The sequence below is a fragment of the Amblyomma maculatum genome, chromosome 2 (genome assembly GCF_055883805.1).
Source record: "Amblyomma maculatum isolate TAMU_Amacu chromosome 2, ASM5588380v1, whole genome shotgun sequence".
Classification (NCBI taxonomy): domain Eukaryota; kingdom Metazoa; phylum Arthropoda; class Arachnida; order Ixodida; family Ixodidae; genus Amblyomma; species Amblyomma maculatum.
In genome coordinates this window covers 204,815,014-204,835,741 of record NC_139345.1, presented here as the reverse complement: position 1 = coordinate 204,835,741, position 20,728 = coordinate 204,815,014, and the positions used below count along the sequence as shown (strand labels likewise).

The 20,728-nt window shown below is 44.0% G+C and overlaps 1 protein-coding gene across 1 annotated transcript in view; it reads left to right on the top strand.

Annotated features, from left to right (window-relative positions):
- Dus3 (Dihydrouridine synthase 3) overlaps positions 1 to 20,728 on the top strand; it is a 58,892-nt gene that overhangs the window by 9,622 nt on the left and 28,542 nt on the right. The window contains exons 4-6 of the mRNA XM_084595638.1: positions 2,347 to 2,451; positions 13,803 to 13,844; positions 15,912 to 16,064. Coding sequence (XP_084451764.1) covers positions 2,347 to 2,451; positions 13,803 to 13,844; positions 15,912 to 16,064 — 300 coding nt within the window. The remainder of the gene's footprint in view (positions 1 to 2,346; positions 2,452 to 13,802; positions 13,845 to 15,911; positions 16,065 to 20,728) is intronic.

The window sequence follows — 20,728 nt, the reverse complement described above, 5'->3', positions numbered from 1 at the left end:
ACGAGGTATAATTTCAGGATAGCAAAGATGGGAAAAAAAGTTTTCATCTGCATATAATGGGAGCGGTGAAAATCAGTAAAATTATTTATTTGCACTGCATTTCGCAGTTGCCCCTGCGCCTTCGTGTCCAACCCCCACACCAAGTGCAGAATAGTGCCACGAACCTTCATATGCTGATGCTGGTTCACTCCCTTTCTCGCGCCGGCATGGTAGATCAGAGAATTTCACTTACCCTGGTAACAGCAGCTCGCATTCGTCCCGGCAATCACAGAAGCCACATGTTCCTAACTTTTTTTTAAAACTACTAGGTCGCTTCCAGCTCGGATGCGGGACGACAGCGCACAAGCTACAGGCTAGAATTCGCTGCGCTCGCACTTCATGTTTAGCCCTGCATGCAGGCACTCGACGTATATGCCCAAGAAGTGTTCTCGGATTTCAGGGTTTTCAGGATCATCATTGTCCAGTGTACGTCATTTGCCTAGAATCTCTTGCCAAAGGCATCTTTCTCGTACCTCTAACCACATTTTGTATCCCGCATGTTTCGAAGGCTCGACTAAGAGACTTTTTTGGGAGTGCTGGTGAAACGTTGACGGTTCGCCTGTAGGGCGTGTACAGCATGGCTGGAGAGGCCTGTTAGAGACCCATGCAATGTGCCAAGTGATCCTTTCGCTATCTCTACATCGACCTCCTTCTGGCCATGTGCACATCGCAGGCACCGTGGTCACGAGGATTGCGGGGTCAGCATGTTAAAACCCAAACCATCGAAGCAATCAGCCAATGCCACCGCTAGATAGCGCCTTCTTTGGCTGGAAGCCTGATGAGGACAGTGCCGATTAGTAACGAGGCCGGAAGTGCAAATTTAGGCAGAAATTCTTTCGAATCCGCATATAATACGAGGTGGCAATCTGACATGATAAAATCAGGAAAAAAACTTTGTATTATGTGCGTGTTTTTGCAGTACATCTTTTCATTTTTGTGCCGAAAGTAAGGTATTTTTCCCTGCTAAACTGTTCAGTTTTTGAATTCGTGCTCCAAAGTTTAGCTGTTTTTTTTTTTTCATGAACGGCTCCAAAACAAAGATTTTCCAGCTCCAGAAATTGCTCCAAATCCTACGTCAGCTGTTGCACCTTGGCGGAGCATTGTAACACTGTGAAGCATAGCATCTATTGGAACAATGCCTCAGTCGGTGCGACGGAAAAGAATCTGTGAATGTGACGGGCAGAGGCTTTTTATTCTACTTTCTTTTATGGTTGCCTCACCATATTATATGTATCTTAAGTCTCTGAACATTCTCATGACACACGTCTTAAACGTAGGACAGTCTTGCTGAGACTTGCACATGCAGATTGTGCCACATAAGGCATAGATAAGCCACTTCCTTTGTCGCTTTGTCCGTCCGCTTTCATTGTGAACAAGGGATCTGTGCTGACCCCAAAATGTCAGTGTTTTTCCTTTCTTTTCTATTTTGGCAAGTGTTCATTTTTTCCCAATGTTTTCGCTTCATCGGATGGGTTTCCATCACACAGTCGACTATGTGACATTTTCTCGTGTCTTAATCGAGCACCTTCCACCAGTATGCTACGATTGATTCTTGGTCCACTTCTTTCCCTCATCTGCATGGACAATCTACTCTGCAGTAGTTCTTGATCAATGGTTTCTTCTATGGCTGAATGTCTTGTAGAGATGACCCACTCCTTCTTCATAACAACTTGAATGTAATAGGAACTGTTGTTGTTAGGAGAACCTGCTTGTGAAATGCAATGTATGAGAAGCTTTGGTGCAGTGGAAAAAGAAAAGAACTGTGTGGGTGGAAACATGGAATATGTACTTGCAGTGGCTGCACAGTATGAGGGAGAAAAGCAAAAAGCGAAGACCAGTAGTAGCCAGGTGGCTGGCTGATGGGGACCTTTCCGTGAAGCTTAGGAAAGAGAAACTGGAACTAAACAGTCACACTCTACTTTGAGACGGAGCTGTCCACATCAGTTGTCACGCCTGCTCTTGTGCTCGCATCAGAGGTGCACAGGCGGCTCTGCAGCATGAAATTGAAGTTTGCTTCGGGCTGTTTGAACAATCACTCACTGTGTGGGTCATGTGGACAACACAGCTTTCCCTTGAAGCCCATCTGGCACAAGACCTGAAGCATTTGATGCTGCGGTCCTGCAAGATGTTGGCGGGAACTGTGTTGAAATTTCGAATGATCTGGGTTTTCAAGTCGGGGAGAGTCAAATTAACGAGCTGTTATTGTATATATTCTGCATTCGTTTCGCTTTGTCATTAATGCATCATTAATGCCTGCCATAATCTTTTGCAGAGCAGGCACCTTTTGTGCATTTCCTGTTGTTACAGATCTTGAAGGAAATCGCAACTGGAGCTGCCACTGCAAACGGCCTCACCAATGGGCAGCAAGCCGAGGAAGGTGCCGAACATGCAGGGCTGGACGAGCCCAAGAAGGTGAGCGACGGTTCCTTTCCCTGCTAACCCCAGTTGCTGTATTACCTAGCACTGCTGTCGTACACTGAAAGGTATGGCTATCAGAATTATATAAAGTCGAACCCAGATATATCAAACTCGGAGGGGATTGCGAAATAGTTTGATATATCGATAATTCGATATACAGAAATCTACTTGAGACGCTGCTTACGATCGTGAAAAATGATACCGTATTTGATACCGTCCGCAGCCGCCATAGCTCACGCTACTCCGCACATTCAGCACGACGACAAGGATGGACAGCTCTTGCAAAAAGAGTAATAATAATAAAACCCGGATCTGCCGCTTCTTAACGTTCACAGCCACCATAGCTTACGTACATTCAGCACAACGACGGGAGACGCGCATCGCACGTCAGCCGCCGCATGCAGGGGGTTCACAACACGCACTGGAGAAAGCGTCCGACATTCTGTCTGCCACGGGCTGAGCTGGCTTGTCTGTGCATGCGTAGTGCATGCTACTGCAAATGAAGACCGGGAAAGAGAGAGGAAGCTCGGCAGAAGAATGGGCACACCCTTGCACTTCACTCTATCGTGTTTTTCCCCTTTCCCAAACACCAAGGCTACATTGGCTGCGTCTGCTCCGTACCAGCTGTTGCCAAACCAGTTCCCTCTCGTTCCTTCACGCTCATGGCTTGCAAATGTCACGTGCTGGCACACGGCAAACGATTGCCGCAGATGCGCGCGCCTTTGGGGAAAGGGCGCAGCGCTGCCCTAGATGTGGCAAACGGCCGAGAGTGATGCGATTTTCTTTGAGGGAAGACGCACCTTCCAATGCGAGGTGCGGAGTTCGACATATTGAACGACTTGTGAAATTGAGTTCGATATAGGACGCAGCTTTCTTATACTTTTACATGAGATTTTCGAGGGGATATTCCGTGAGTTCGATATACCTAACCAAAATTCGAATTATCCGGGTTCGAGCTATAATTGTTCCCCCAAGAAAACTATAACAAGGGTGATATTACATGTGAAATATTTCTAAGGGAATTTATTTCTTTTTTTCCTTTGGGAACTCTTGTTTCGGTTTGCTGACTTCGCAAAGTGAAATAGTGAAGCTCACATGAAATTTCATTACTTCAAGTGAGAGCTTTCAGGTGCTCAATGCGACAAAAATTTTTAAACCTCTACATTTTAGGAAGGTTGCAAAACATGAAGGCAAAGGCATCCAGAAGAGCCACCCGAGTCAAATTTTTGGGTAAATGGCGGCCTAGCTTTGAGCCTGTGGCATAGTTTTTGTTCATGGCGAGAAACAGAGCACCGGCCTCACAACCTCTCCTTCGCAGAAGGATGATCTAGCAGAAGCGAATTAAGTGTACACTATAGCCTCTGCATCCTCTATTTTTCGTCGCTCTTTTTTTTTTTTTTTTTTTTTTTGTATGTGCACCAAAACGGGACTAGAGCAGCAATTTTCTGGGGCAATGACTAACATATTACCGGTTGCTTGAGCACACAAAATAAATACTACCTAGAATGAAAACATTCTCTGGAACAATTAAGTTATCAAACTGTAACGCATTGAGATTACATTTCTTAAGTATAGTGCGCATCTCTGGATATTTAAAGCTACCCATTACAAGAATGTTCCACGTTATTGAAGGAAAAAGCAAAAGGTTTGTTCTTAGATTAGTGTACAGTTTTACAAAGTTGATGACTCTTAAATTTCTATGCTTATGTCTTTATACGCGTTCAATTACACGCCCTGCTTGTAGCCTGTTTGTGCGCCGCTTTCCTCTTCCCAGGCCTTAATTTGGTGCTTAAGCTCGGTTGTTTTCTTTTTTATTGCCTTTCATATATTCATTTTCTTCGTCTTTAGCTGCCCGCTTTCTTCTCCGTCGTGCATTTACGGTGCCGTGTGAAAATTCCAACCCTTTGTTCACATTCGCAGTCGCTCTTTTCGCGGCACCGCGTGCCTTCCACCAGCCCCTTTCTCCTTCCATGGTAGGCGACACGTTTATTATTTTATTTTTTTCTTGTGCAATTTTTACCTCCTACTTCTTCTACCTTTCCTGATCCACTCTGTTTCGTTATTCAAATACCTAGTTTACCTGGTGTGTCGCGTTTCTCGTGGCTTCAGATGACGTACTAGTCGGCATGTTTTGTGTGTGAAACAAAGGAATATACTACCATTTTGGACTGTTTTGATAGTGGAGTAGTGATGGCCAGCTTTAGTCAGCGCTCGAATGCACGCATTGCACTTTTGACTTCTTCATACATCCTGTCTCCACACTGCCCTCTTTTCAAAATGAGTACATTCCAAAACGTGAATTAGGTGCTTTATGAATGCTAAAGCAAGCTGTACGACAAGTGAAGTGTGCTGTGCAAGTCTGAATTCGTGCGCCCTCTCCAAGCTGTTTTCTTTGGAGCCCAACTCCTGTCATGTTACTTCCCCGAGGTGTTGCCGATGGCCAAAATGGAAAATAAATTAGATGATTACTAACAGTACTGAGCCTTGTTAACCGTAATGTCGCGAATAGCTCGAGACGAGCACAAGCAAACAAGAACGTACAGTGCACATGGTATGCGCCTCGCCGCACAGCACGCATACGCAGGCGCCCGGGCGGCCGGCACTCCAGTTGCTGGTGGCGCCCTCTGCACTGCGGTGCCTCCGTTGTCGCAAAAGCGGCCCCTCGCTCCCATGCTTTTCGCGGTGCGGTCAACATACTGCCCAATCTTCTAGAGCACTATACCCTCTGCATGGCAATAGGCAGCAACTGCAATGATGATAGTGCTCATTTCCTAACTGCACGCAATGGCACTCGCGGATTTCTTCACAGCAGTCCATCTTCGCCACATAGGCTGAGTGTTCACATTATTCGCTTCTTGGTATTTTATTTTTATTAAACATTCAAATTTTCATAGTAAACATGTACTGGGCGGCAATAAAGCTATCGTATCTGATGTACCGCCGATAATTGATCGTTATATCTGATTTATTTTTACATTGGTCTAATGGAAAAGTTGATAAATCCTAAGAATTTCATTGTTATAAGCAATATATTGTTATACTATCTGGTATTATAAGTGGATTGTACTGTACTTGTACATACGCAAGAAAACATCAGAGTTTCAGTACTGACATCATCTTCAACCAAGAGGTCGCAACAGTCGATGGGGCAGTGTCAAGCTGCTTGCAGAGGCCGGCTTGCTTTTTCCTTGCATCGATTTCTTGCAATTTCTCCACCTTTTCCTGCAGAAAAAACTGCTTTTGTTTCCACTTGGTGCCATTGCTGGCTGCATTCATTGTCGGATCTTGCACGTTGCACGAACTTCACAGTAAAATCACCATCAACAAAAGATACCTGGCCACGCACGCAAATGGTGCAAACATCCAACTGGAAAACGACACCTCACACAAAGAGAAAGAGGCAGGTGGCTAGGCCTGCTGGCTACTGCATATAAACCACAGCTCAGGTGGCTCTGGGAGTTGGCACTACTGTGCATATGGTGCTCATGACAGCTATTGCCCACCAGGCATTTGCACAATAATGACAGTTTCTGTTTCACGCAGAAGTTGTGGTGCTGTTTATTTTAGCCAAATTCCTAATATACTGATGTTTCTTGACTGTAGAGGAAATGACAAATTAGTATGCACATTATTCTGAAATTTGTGCTGTACTGAAATTTGTACTTCTGGAATATGTTTGCATTAAAAATGTTAGGAGCCTGTTGGAGATACATTTAAAGTATTCGTAAGTTGGAAAAATTTGTTAATTAGGCTTAGATTTAAAAAGTTAGAGTAGTAATCAGATTTGACTGTACCACTAATAGAGCTTGATCTTCTCTTTCCAAAGGTGTTTTCGGTTCTAAGATAGCTCAGTCGTTTTTTATTCTAAATGGTGTGCGCAAGTAAAAAAAAAAAAGTATATGCTTGTGGAGATGCTGCACATGGTGCTTTTTTTTTTTTTCGTCTCTAGTACTTCGCTGAGTACCATCAGCATAATGTTGTTCCGTTAGGATGCACCATTTCAAGGCCATTTCATATCTGGCACATCACTGGGTTTAAATATTTAATCTGCTGCCTAATACTGAGAACATTTCGCACCTTATGAATATTATCAGTTGAATTAAAATTTAGATAGCTGTATGCTACACACCTTAAATGTTATGCATGCCAAATTCAGTCCAAATGGACTACATTAACTGCTGCAAGAAATATACACAAAAGCTACGCTTGGCCCAAAATAACCAACTAAGAAAAACATGATTGAAAGCTATAAAAAGCTGTAGCAGAAGAGTATTATTCTGGGAGTGTGAAATTGCAAAGCCACCTTTTTTGACCACAAGCATAATCCTATCGGCTTTCACAAGCCCAATTGCAGACGGCACCATGATTTGATGCTTCATGTATTTTGAAATGGGTTGGTTTGCACGTCTCATAGCCGCTATAGACCCTTTACAGCGCGAGCGCATGGGCGCTGCCATATTTGATCACGTGACCCTTCCGCCATCGCCGGCCTTCAGGCCTTCTGGTTTGACGGCTTCCGGCACGCTGGTACTAGGCTGCACGGTGCGGCGTACCAGCTTTTGCTGGGGACAACGAGCTTGTAGACAGGCAATTAACTTCATGTGTATGCCTATAGCATGTGTAGATGCTAAAAAATGTTTAATTTAACCACGTAGTTCATTTATTGCGTCCTCCTAAATGTCTGCATTGGCTAGAACGTTTCGACAAACCCATCAGCCGTCGACTCGGTTTTCTGTTTTGCTTTTTTTTATCAATTCCCTTTCTAGTGCTCTTTGTGGAAAACGTGACTTTCTGTAAAACTGAATAGATTGCAAACTGATTATTCCCTCAAACTTATTTTTTAAAATTTTCTTGCGCAAAGGGCGAACGCATGCATTGCTCAGACTATGCTGGCTGAGACGCATTATGAATGTTCATTTAACATTGTGCCCAATAATTACTGCTCAATATGGACGCGCGTGTAATCCCCGATAATTGATAAGATATAATTTTATCTCCTGTAAACGTCCTGGCTTCAAAAGACTATTACGCTGCTTGAAGGCCGCATCAGGCGCTCAGCGGCGTTCACCTGCGCTCGGGCGAAGGTGACTGGAAACTGCACCGGAATTCAGAACGCACAGTACGCAGCCCAAGCAAACGGGGATATAAAAAAATCTTATCATGGTAAATTTCATCATTGGTCCGTGCATTAGTTTCATAAAAGCAGCAGTTATTACATGTATTTCAGCAGTACTTGTCTAATTAAAATTTGGTTTTGTTTGTGCGGTGTTACGTCCCAAAGCGACTAAGGCTATGAGCTGGAGGACTGCGGAAATTCTCATCCCCTTGGGGTTCTTTAATGTGCACTGATATCGCACAAAACACGGGCGCCTGGGTTTTTGGCTCCAGCGAAAAGCAGCCACCGAGGCCGATCGAGATTCGATCCCGCATATCCTAGGGAATAGTACCTAATTAAAGTAAACAGATGCACTTACATGCCCACACTAACTTTCCTTCTCTGCGCAATCAATTCGTATAACTGCATAGACATTAATAGCAACGTCAAGGTACCTCTTAACGCCCTGCGAAAAAAAACTCGGCAGCAGTGCAGACTCAATATCAAATTCCTGAGAAAACGTCAGGGTCGTTCTCGCATTCCCATGGCTACTGCAGGTGCTAAAACGAGCTGGGGCGTGAGGTATAGCCATTCTCTGCAATTCACAGGCGCTTTCTTGTCCCAGAAAGGAACATGAACTCGTGATACATCTCCCAGAAAAACGGTTGCCTAGGCCATGATGTGCACCTTATGTAGAAAGCGTCTTCTGTTCTTCCGCCAATAAACAACAGGGTCATTAGCTCTACTTCCTCGCAGAATACTTCGACAATACAGATGACACCTGCATCAAAGCAGCGCTGTTTAAAAGTCAGCTGGTATTCTTACACAAGATACACAGCAGCAGTTAGCACTGCGCGCCGATGCGTTGCGAAGGCCAGCAATGACGGCCGTCCTAGTGGCGCCACCTGTTAGGGAAGAGTGGAACTACTCGCTGTAAACGGTCTATAAGTGCTTCGAGTTTTTTTAATATTTTCTCGATTACGTCTCGCTCCGAATTTTTTTACACCATGTGAAAGAGGATCGATCAAGGCTGCTCAGAGTGAAAAATGGTAAAGGTTCAACTACTGCTGAACCGAGTTTCACAAGTGTAAGCCATCAGCCACAGCTGCAATCACTGCTGCCACTTTGACCTTGGCTCTCATCTGCGCTTAAATGAGCAGCTCAGATAACATTTCATGAAGTTGACGATGTTCACTGCACAGCGCGGGAGTGTGTGTGTTGCAGTTGGAACTTGATGTCTTGATGAATGTGATGATGCCTGCTGCTCAGCATGAAAACGTGTTGTAGCTTTAGACAAGGTGTAATCGACTGTGATGATAGCATAGGGCACTTGTGCCTGGACCAGGGAAGCTGAGCTGTTTTTTCTGGCATCTGTTCGAAACACAGCCACGCCAATGTTTTTGCAGCGCAGCTGTGGCGAGATGTATGCGATACTGGCGCATGCCCAGTACCTAGCTTGTGCAGATGAATAACATTGGAGAGTGAAGACGACAAAGTTTGCTGCGCAGAGCGCAAGTTCAAGGTCGAGTTTTCGATGCTGAATGACCTTGAGGTTTAGCATGGAAGAAGCAGAGCTTATGCTCGAAACAAAAAAATTCCTTTTTTTAGATGATGATTGCCATTTTTATTGTGCAACACCCGTTAATAATCGTCGTAATCATCATCAACATGACTATGCCCGCTGCAGGGCAAACATCTCTCCTATATCCCTCTGTTTAAACTGGTCCTGTGCCAGATGCATTCACTTGACCCCCACATATGTCTAATCTCATCCTCCCATCTAGCTTTCTCCTGCCCCTTGCTTTCTCTTGAAATCCAATTTGTTACCTTTGTCGACCATCAGTCGTCCTCTCTACGCACTACATGCTCTGCCTATACCCATATCTTCTTCTTGGTTTCATTTAGAATGTTGCTTACTGAAGTCATTTCTCTGACTCACTCTGGATGCTTCCTACACCTACCATTTTCCGTTTCATGGCTCTCTGCGTTATCCTATATGTAAGAAAAAGCCGTTTCATTAGCCTTCCCATTTCAGCCGCATAGTTGAGTACGGTAAGATGCCACTGTTATATATTTTCCTCATCTCTTAAGGTAAGATGTCATCGATGACCTGCAAGTACTAGTTATTCTCTTAGTTATTTCCTTTTCATCATCCGGATCTGTGACTGCTACCTGTCCTAAATAGATGTATTTCCTTACCACTTCCAGTGCCTTGCTACCTATCATGCACTGCTGTACCTTTATAAGGCTACTGAATATTAATTTTCAAGGCTACTGTTTTCTTTGCCAGTCTGTGTTATTAATCATTCCTTGCAGGCCATCCCCTGAGTTACTCAGCAAGGCAATGTCATCAACGAATCACAGATTAGGTATTCTTCAACCCTTATTCTTAATTGTTCGCACTCGATGTCTCTTGAATACTTCCTTTAAGCAAATGGTGAATAGTACTGCAGAGGTCTTGTTCACTTGTCTAGGAATCTTTCTTACGGGGTTTATGCTTGCTGTGCTGCCAACTTGAATATATTGCAGTATTTTCATACATAGCTCACCTACACCCTGGTTTCGCAATGCCTGCATATCTGGTGAGGTTTCGACTCAGTCGAATGCTTTGGGATACTCTATGAAAGAGATATAGTATAAAGGTCGGTTATATTTCAAGCATCTTTTTATTGATTGTGTACATGGTCTATGGTCTTTCTTAATTGCCAACGTTACATCCAATTGCTCTGTGCTACTGACGTTCTCATCATCGTCATGATTACACAGCTGCTGTATACATAGACCAAGGTGGAACTCTTCAGCTACATTGACTTTTCTATCCATGTTGGTTAGGATGTTGCCTACCTTGTCCCTTAGCAATGCCTGCGAGACTAGTGAGGTTTTGACTGAGTCGGGTATTAACATGTTGGGTTCCGCTTTGGTTTCAGTTTTGGTTCAACCCATGGTTTTTGAGGTCAGGCAGGCTAGAGATAAAAATTTGCTGAAACTGGTGATTGCGGACCTCAGTGGTGAGGCAGTATAAAATTTTGGGGAATGCACCTTTGCAGGGAAATGTGATAACAGTGTGTTCTGGATTTGTTGTGCATCGATGGATGTTTGTGAAGATGATGACATGCCAGCCACAGTGCGAGAAACTGGCAGTAAAACACGCTGGGTGTTCAGCAGCAGGGATGGTGCAGGGATCTAATACAGGGGTCAGCGAAGCTGGTTTGTTTGTGCTGCTGTGGGATTGAAGCCCACTTATAGCCATAAGTGTTCTATGCCATTTCGAGGTCAAGGAGAGGAACTGGTCTATGCTATTTCAAGGTCAAGGAGAGGCTTTAGATAGACATTGGCAAAATCTGAATTTGGGGATTATATTGCTCACCCATTAAAAGCTGACAAATGTCACTTGCGTCATGGTAAATTTATGTGGTGCAAGATTGGGCAGCGCAAGATTAGAACAGTGCAACAGCTCCTAGAATTGCTTCAGAATCTGTCCCACCACAGGGGCTCAGTGGTTAAGGCAACGGACGACTGGGCCATGAGACTTTGTTTCGATCCCAGCCTTGGCAGCTGCTTTCGACGGAGGTAAATTGAAAGGTGCCCGTGTACTTCTGATGTCAGCGCATGTTAAGAACACCAGGTCGGTCAAATTATCTGTAGCCCTGCTTTACTCCTCATACGAGTTTCTTTGGGGTGTTAAACTCCATAAAAGCACCAAAACTTACTTCAAAATGTTAAGTACCTCTGCATCACAGTTCAGCATAGTAGCGGCGAAGTCCCCTTACATGTGAGTAAGTATAATGAGCCTTAAAAGAACGAGATAAAAGCCTCTGCCTGTGCCACGTAACATTCCTCCCTTACAAGTAGCTGTTTCGTGTGTAAGGGAAATGAGCAGCAGCAGCAGTCAGCCTTCAAGACAGTGTGCCCCTTAGATGATTGGCTGGCTCCTTTGTGGCTAATAACCACCATCACAGTTGGCTATTTTGTTGAAGTCTTGCACACTGATCATACCTGTTCAATCACCTTGTTTCTAAAGCCTGTTCAAATTAACTGGTGCAAGACCTTTAAGTATCAAAATTAGCGAGAATCTGATGCCATTGACTTACCATGCCAGCAGTTGAAATGGTTTAAATTTCTAATTTAACGAGCTCATATTAACGAGCTTTGCAATTTCTTGAGAATTGGTGGTTGCTTGTCAGTGGTGAGAAGTGGAGCCCAGTAATTTGCTTGTGACCATCTGGTTTATGCTTGCTCACTGTTCAAGCAGCTGGTTGAATTTCTCTTTGGTGCTGCTAGCCTCTCAGGCCCAGTCTTTCTGGAGATGTTCGGGTAGATTAAGGTAATGGAATATGCTCAAATACTCTGGAGGTGGAGGTTAAGTGGAGAGATATGGGAGAGGCCTTCGCCCTGCAGTGGGTATAATCAGGCTGATGATGATGATGATGACTCTGGAGGTGTCCCCTGTCCTATCCCTAAACCATTTTTTCACAAATGTTGAAGAGTGCTTCATGCCTTTGTGCTGCTAAAGCAGACATCCATGGCCCAGGTACATTCGTACCTGAGCCATGAATCGGTGTCTTGTGCACATCACATGCTACGCGTTGCCGTCAGTTGGCTGAAAAGCACTCCTGGGCACTTCTGCTGAGGCAAACCTATAACATGAAGACATTTTAAGGCAAAAGCCTTTAATGCCTTATACTCGCATCCGCCGTCCTGTCCCACTATAGCTGTTAATCATCCTGACTGGCCCATGCTGGGCACATGAGAAACATATCTTAGTGCTCCTTGCCTAGCATCATGCCAGCGCGTTTACCATGGAGACAACCACTGCTACTTAGTGGTAGTTATAGTGACAGTGATCATGACAATGACAGAGATGACTGTGACTATGACGTCATCACCTGATGATGTAATGTCATGATCGTATGTGACATCATGGTATCACATCCGGTCATGATGTCACTCATGCATATACGAAGCTGACCCCGCCTGGTGTCCGATCGAGGCATTCATGCTGCGTCTGTCATTTGGCGCTTCCTCGAAAGTCACACCAAACAGCATACAGAAGACGCAGTACAGCAGGCGTCAGCGGTGTTTCAAATTGGTTTGCAAGAATGAAAAGGCGCAGTACCTGTCACAATTCTCCGCAGACACCTGAATCGCACCAGAAGGGAGGAAGATAGGAATGAAAAAAAAAGAGAGAAAGTGGTGCAATAGTGGAGGGTTCCGAACCATCGTGCAATAAGATTCTTTTGCCTCATCACACTTTAGGGGTCGAAAGTACCCCGTAGAATTTTTCGTGGGCCATTGTGTCATCGGAAAATGAGAGGTATTTAATAATAGTTTAGCAAAGGAGAAAAATGAAGTTGCAGAAATGACCATGAAAGGATGAATGCAGATAACCAAACTTAAACCTAACAGCTACACCTGCAAAATGCTTGGTGAAAAAAGAGCGCGTCGTCAGTTCAAAATGCATTCAGATTAACTGATTTAGTATGTTATTGGCGGCATATTTTGAATGTACGCATAAAAAGTTTAAAAAGCAGTCCGTTCAGTATATATCAGACTCAAAAGGAATTGTGAAATAATCTGATATATATAAAGCTTGGCACAGAATAAGGTTACCTGTAATCTCATTGAAGTATTTTGGAATGCCAACACAAAGGACGTGCCGTATAGCAACTTGCCACCCACCGATAGGGCGACGTGCCGCTCGCTGTGCCTAGCCCGCTTCGCATTGAAGGCTCTTTGCAACTAGTTATAACCTAGTATAAAAAGCCTAATCACAATATTGTCCCAATATAAGCACAATAAACTTTCATTTGGATTCAGGTACAGTTGTGTTTGCAGGCCTTTTGGCAGTAAGGTGAATCAAGTCTGATGAAACCTGCTGGCAGCCTTCTTTCAATGAGGTTAGCTTCACCACATGACCAGCGTGTGTTGTATTGAAAGTCAGCTTCCACACATGCCAGCATCTGTGAAAGAGGCTCTGCCAGACAAAAGACATTCGCTTGTCATGTTCCACTTGTGGTGCAGAGCTGTGCTTTTGCATGGCGTTTCCGAGAGGAGGTCCTTTGACTGCTCAATAGAGGCAATAGTTGGGTATATCCGAGCTGGAAAGACATTTGTTTCATTTTTTTTGTTTAGCGCTTTAGGTGACTAAAGTGCTGGAAGTCACTGAATTGCTGTGTGCCTTAGTGGGCTCCCTATGCACGTGTTAGTTGGAAGACTTGTGCATGCTCAGAATTTGTGTGTTTTTTTGCAGGTGGACTTCAGAGGGAAGCTGTACCTGGCACCCCTTACTACAGTAAGTGAAAATTTCAACTGCCAGTGATAAGTGAGTCAGTGGGGAAGAAGAGCTGATGAAAAAGAAGAGACCAATGTCATTGTCAAGTACATGGTTGAAAGTGCTGCTCCATTTTCTCCATTCTGCTCCGAACTTCTTTCCCTGCTCCATCCTGCTCTAAAGCCCAGTACTGCACCAAAACTACTTCATTGTTCTACAGTCAATTCAGTGAAACTGGTTTTTGCCACACTGTGGACCATTGTATTGCCTGCAAAAAATGTGATCCAATTCGATTAAGCGACCATGAGAAGCACAGCAGGCTGAGGGCATGTTGTCAGGTGCAGATTTGTGCTGTTGGATCTACCATAGTCAGAATGATGGCAGTGCACCTGTAGCAAGCGTGTAATGCATCTCACGCTGTGCCTAATACAAACAAAATTCTCGTAAACTAGAGAGCATGGAGAGCAAGCTTGCATCTAACATTGTTCAATAAAAATCAAAGCCTCAAGCCATTACCATGTGATTCTTCATATGCCGCTGATTTGAATACAAAGTTGCTCTTGAAGTGCCAGTAAAGTCGATGCACCAAGGTATGGGACACTCTAACTCACAGGCTTAAATGGCACTCTTCTGTGGTTGATCTCCTCTCCTAATCTTGCAAAAAGGCACCAAAGAAGCGAGGCAGAGGCATATCACTACGATCATAAGCACAAGGAAATAATGATTTTCTCTAAACTGAAAACTGTACATCCACAGCAGAATGCTCCATGCTTTCGTCTTCTTCATTGTGGCACCTATGGTAACTGTTGCTTCTCCTCTCATCTAATTTCAGCCGTTGAAGGATGTGAACGGTAAAATATTGCCAATTTCAAAGTTGGTTTCCAGTGACTTTACAACTGCGAAATCTGACACCAACTAAGCAGTTTCATCAAGCCATTCAGTAGTTATGCATTCTTTCTTGGCAGGTATTGTTAACCTATATGCCAGAAACAAGAAAGCTGACGACAAGTTTTGAATTTAAACTGACAACACAGAGATCTGCAGAAAGTAAAATGAGAAGTGTAACGCTAAGAGACGGGGAAAAAACTTAGAGGGTCTCTTAGATGTTTCTTCTGAGGAGAATGGCGAAAGCAAAGCCACCTAAATACTTGGTGAATGCCTACCCTTTCTCTCTTATCATGTGCCTCTCATTACTTGCCTCTTATCAGCGTTCATTGCAGTGCTACATATAATTTTAATTGGTTTACAGGAAAGGAAAGGCACAGTACCTGTTACACTTACTTCATCAAGTGTGAGTTTGGACAGTGCACCATCGCGCCTGTCGCGTGGCATTCCTTGGCGCACATTCAAGTGTGGAATTGCAGATGGCAGGAACATTAGACAAGAACACTTCTCGCGGAATATGACAGATCTCATACACAAATCTTGCGCACAAGTCTCACGCACGAGATTTCGTTTTGAAACAGAGGTAAGTCAAGGAACAAGCGCGAGTTCACTGTCATTCTAGGTGAAATCATGAAGAAATGGGCATGGCCAGGCCATGTGTCGTGAAGGCAAGATAACCAGTGGTCGTTAATGGGGGAAAAGAAATGGATTCAACGGTAATACATTGCAAGGGGCTACAGAAATTTAGGTGGGCAGGCAGCTTGCGGAACTAATGCAGATGCAGCTAGTACAAGACCAGAGTAATAGTAAAGATGTAGGAAAGGACTTTGACCTGTATTCTGTGTAACTAGACTGATGATGATAATGAGTGTGATGATTACAGTAGCGTGGGTACATTGGTTAGAGGGGGAGGTGAGAGCAACAGCTGCCACAGAGTGAAACAAGTGACGAAGCCAGTAGCTGTGACACTGCAACACTGGATTTTCTGAATAACGGGACCTTTAACGCTATCGCATTGAAATGTGTGGTAAGCAAGCAGAACGTCCGTTAGACACTATATCGCATTGAAATGTGTGGTAGGCAAGCAGAACGACCGTTACACAGGGAGGGCATTTAACTGTTGAGCACTGGGAAAAAAATTGACAAGGTGGAATCAATGTTGGGCGTGATGTAACTAAGCCGCGCTCTCTTTCATTGGCACAGGTGGGCAACCTTCCTTTCCGCCGGGTGTGCAAGGAGTTTGGCGCGGATGTGACCTGTGGCGAGATGGCAATGGCTGCCAACCTGCTCCAGGGGCAGCCATCTGAATGGGCACTGGTCAAGCGGCACTCCTCAGAAGACCTCTTTGGCGTTCAGGTGCGGCCTTGCTGAGCTTTTGTTCTATCTGGTTTATAGACCGCCCGGTTGTTGACCGAATAGAACTACCGGAATTTGGGTGCAGCTTGATGCCGCTGCCTCCCCTGTCGATACACCGATTAACCCCTGACTTTCAGTACCCATGGCTGCGGGCCAAATGACCAAGGCAGCAGTCAGGCCTGTGGCGCTACAGCTGATCATGATTGTGATGACCAGTGGCAGTATTCATGCACAAATTAGAGCTTTGATTAGGCGTTTAGGGCATGCATCCTGTGGGGCAGTGCTTGCATGTTCAGCATTAATGTAATTGGTAAACAAGTCATATCCCTTCCTATATCTTGGGTGACATCGAATATTCTGAGGCAACACTTGGACCAGAGACAAGTGCATGTGGCTGGAGTGGTGATGCCGCCACGGCCTCTATGCCCATCATGGAGACACCTTATGCTTTCCAGGTGTTCCCGCTATTTATCTAACTGCCACTACAGTTGAGGCGGGCCAGTGGATATTTTTTAAATGTCCTATTATTTTTTTGCTTCTTTTGAGCACAAACTAAGTGGAAGCAGTGGAGACTGCTGCGTTTTCCAAGTAAGTGTGCTGACAGCAATAGTGCATTGTGCCAACTGTGGCCCCTTGCGGCAGACATCGTAGGTGTTCCTATGATGTCAGTTTGTGTTCTATTGTGATGATGAGACTTCCACATGATTCTGCCAAATTTTCAGTAACTCGGCACTAGCTAGCTGATAGTCGCTAGAGCAAGTTCATTATTTTCAGTCCACTGCTTCAACACCGTTGTTAATGGAATCCTCAAATAGACACGCTTTAGTGTGGGCATTATTCGGGAGTTGCAGAACTTTGTAATATAATTTGCTACATGGGGCCATTACCTCTCAGGTTTAACTGTATTTGCATGCGCTCATGGACAAAGTGTTCAAATAGTTGCACAGTCCTGAAAATTATATATGCTCTGGCATTTCAGTGCATGTACCCCGTCTCCGCATGGTCAAAGTTGACCCAGATAGAGCCTTGTTTACCTAGAGCATACCCTGTAGCCAACAGAAGAGGGCAATTTGGCAAAATATTTGATTGACCATACATGTTTTCTCTGACAGTTGACACTTTGTGCGGATCCTGCCTTAAATGAGCTTTCGTCACCAATTATGGATGCACTGAATGCACACAGGAGGAAATGACTGAAAAAGGCACAGGGATGTTCTTTTATAGTGACAGCTATATTGACATGCTTGGTGATAGATGGTGAATAGTGGGAAATAGTGAATTTTCAGTTTGAAAGAATATGAAGCGAATAGTCGTGCTGTTCAAATAGTTTTGAAGCAAAGGGAATATTTTCGAATTAAGGTAAACAGTTTGCAACTGGAAGTGTAGCAGTAAAAAGAGAGAAGGAGAGAGAGTTAGCATTTGCCGAAATAGGTTTGTGAAATTAATTTAGACAATTTAAATAAAATTAAATGCATTAAAACTTACATTAGGTAATGTTCAATAGGCAGCAAACTGAAGTGAACTAAGGGTTATAGTCTTGAACCCTTACCGTGAGATTCTTTTACATGGTGTAGATTTTAAATATAAAATATAGATATATATAATAATTTTTCAGACATTATCTATACTCAAAACTTGTGCTGCAATGAGTCACCCATCCCACAGAGTTAAATGTACAAGCGTGGCTGAAATTTCAGGCGCGTCGCATCTGACACCACAATTTCTGCCTCAAATCTGATGATTTGCATCACCTATGATCATGGGTCTGCACTGCACATGATAGTGCTTTCGTAGCACTGCCAGAGAGGAGGCTTTAGCTTAAATTGTCTGTTACGCAAAAGTCATAAAACGTCAACGAAGGCACTGCGCATGCCCCTAACGTGCAGTGCACTTCATGCCCCTAAATATCAAGTGGAGGACATGGTACCATCTGTTGCAGAAGTTTGCAGCCCAACGCGCCGGGCGGAGGAGCAGTATCACTCCCGAGAGGCGGCGCTGCACCCGCCGGCGCTGCCTGGTGAGAGTGAGGAGGCTTGTTCTCTTCCCCTCATCCAGCGGTTGATATCGCACATCTTTGCTCTCAGCCGCAGGATGAGGGGAAGACAACAAGCCTCCTCTCTTTTTATAGCTGCGTCACCAGGCAGCGCCGGCGGGCGCAGCGCCGCCTCTCGGGAGCGATACTGCTCCTCCGCCCAGCGTGTTGGGCTGCAAACTTCTGCAACGGACAGTACCTGCGATTTCTGGCAAGGGTCCTTGAGGAGGCAAACCGCAGACCAACAGAAACACCTGACGATGCATATTTTTCTAGAAGCAGGAGAGCAGCGTGCCGCCATGCTGTAGCATGTGTTCACATTGCAGTGCACCCTCAGCATGTGCATGCCTCCGAAAAGCTCTGATATATGCAGCACTCTATGCATGCACATTCATTACTTACAGAGTCACTGTGGTTGTCCAAATAATGTGTCTAGTGTGCCACAATAGCTGTGCATAGTGTTGCTTCGGATGGGGGCATGCTGTCGGCGTGGGCCAGCACGAGGGGATGTGAGCGCGCCCTCTTGCTCTGTCAGACACGTCACTGTGTGGAGCCACGGGTACACCTATCTTTAGAGCGCACGTTTAATTAAATTGCATTCTTTCATGGCGAGTGCTTAAGGGGGATGCGGTGCTAAAATCATAATTTTCACTAAAAAGCCATGTTTTTAAATTTTTGATGTTTTGGGTAATGCATGTAATAAAGAAACTTGTCAGCAAGTTTAGTTGTCATCTGCATAGTGGAAAGGTTAAAATTAATTTTATTGCGAGATCGACTCCACTCACCACCAAAAGCGCCTACGAACGCTGATTTAAGACGCAGTCGTATAGCAGGCAAGAAGCTGAACGCAGAGTGTACCGCCAAGTTATAATGCTTGTTTTTCACACTCTAGCCAAAAAAGACCTGCTATCGCGAGTACAGAAGACAGCTAAAAAAAAGCAGAAAGAACCGACAAATTTTGGGAAGTGGTAACAGCGGTTTGCTGCTACAAAACTGAATTATTATTATTATTTTTTTTTACTTAAACGGGGAACGTAACTCTCGAACACTGTTCGAGCCTGCCTTACCAAAGTGGTCGACAAAGTGGACATAGGGAGCCTAGACGAAGATGCACGTCAACCAAGAACGCTGGACAGCTGTAAAGCTGAGAAAAGGCAGCTCGAAGCAATCGCCAGAGAGCAGGCTCCTGTTGAAAGGGACAGCACAACGTATGCACCAGGCTGCTTTGATATGTTAATTTAGGCCCTAAACTTTAAGAGCTTGTTCTGGAATTTTTTAACTCATTTTTCTCACTTTGTACTTCTTGCAAGAGCACAACCATTAGGAAAACTGCCATTTCTAAACTATTCCGCAAAAGCCTACTTTCATGATGCTTTCTGAATTAAAATTTTGTTGGGAACAAGGTAAGGAACCTATTGGATTCCTAAATATTCCAAAAGAAAATAAATTATCCAATATGTGACATACTGTGACAACAGAAAAAATTAAGTCCATTTTCGAAGTGCTCAGATTTTTTTTAAGAATGTCATAAAGAACCCACACTTTGCCTTATCCTGCACAATGAACTACGTATCTAGAAGTTATCTGAGCACAGACGGTTAGTACACCCTCATGATTTTTTTAAATGATAGTTCTCCTGAGCTAATACACTTAATTTCTCATTACGGTAGCTGCAACTCTTTTTCAATTTGTGCTAAGGTGATGAAACTTAAAATACATTCCAGTAAGAGGAAGTTAAGCCTTCCCCAAAAATTTTATCGAAATTGGTCCAACTGTTAAAAGTTGGCCCTTTAGCCCCGCATTCCCCCTTAACCAGGCAAGAAGGTGTACAATCAAATCTCGTTACTGCAAATGCCGCATTAATGCATTTTTCAAGAGTTTTTAAAAATTTCCTACTGAGTTTCTATATTTTCAATGTAAAAGTATTTCAGAATTATGAATTTCAATATGGCATATATTTCAGAGTAACATATGTAATTTATTTTTCTTCTGTAATCAACAAACATCAGTATTACCAATTTCGCCTAAAATTAACAGCACTGCAACTTTTGCATGAAACAGAAACCACCTTCACCATATCTAGTGTCAGCTCATAGCGCCACCACAAAGCATTAGTTTATTATGTAGTAGCCAGCAGGCCTAGTCATTTGTATTTTTTCTCATTGGTGTGTATTATTGCCGATTGGTCATTCCTACCATTCGTGCATGCGGTAAGGTAGTTTTTGTCGCAGAATATTTGCAAAATTTGTGCGAGATCCGATGATGATTGCAGCCAGCAATGGCACCACGAAGATATGAAAGCAGTTTTCGTTGCAAGAAATGCAAGTAAAAAGAAAATCGGCCTCTGCAAACAGCTTGGCATTGTCCTATCAACCGTCGCAATCATTTTAAAAGACCGACAAGAGATTTTTGAACTTTGCTGAACACTGAAGATAAGATCATATCAAACTCTGATCGTTTATTGCGCATAAACAATGTACACATTTCATTGCTCGCGGCAGTCACGTACCCGATGAGGTGTTGCGCAAAGTGGAAGGTGTAGTGTGCCGTTGTGTGTGTTGCATACGGCAGAAGAAAATAGCTGATTTCTCCAAATAAATGAGCTTTGAAGCGAGTGCAACATTTTCATTTG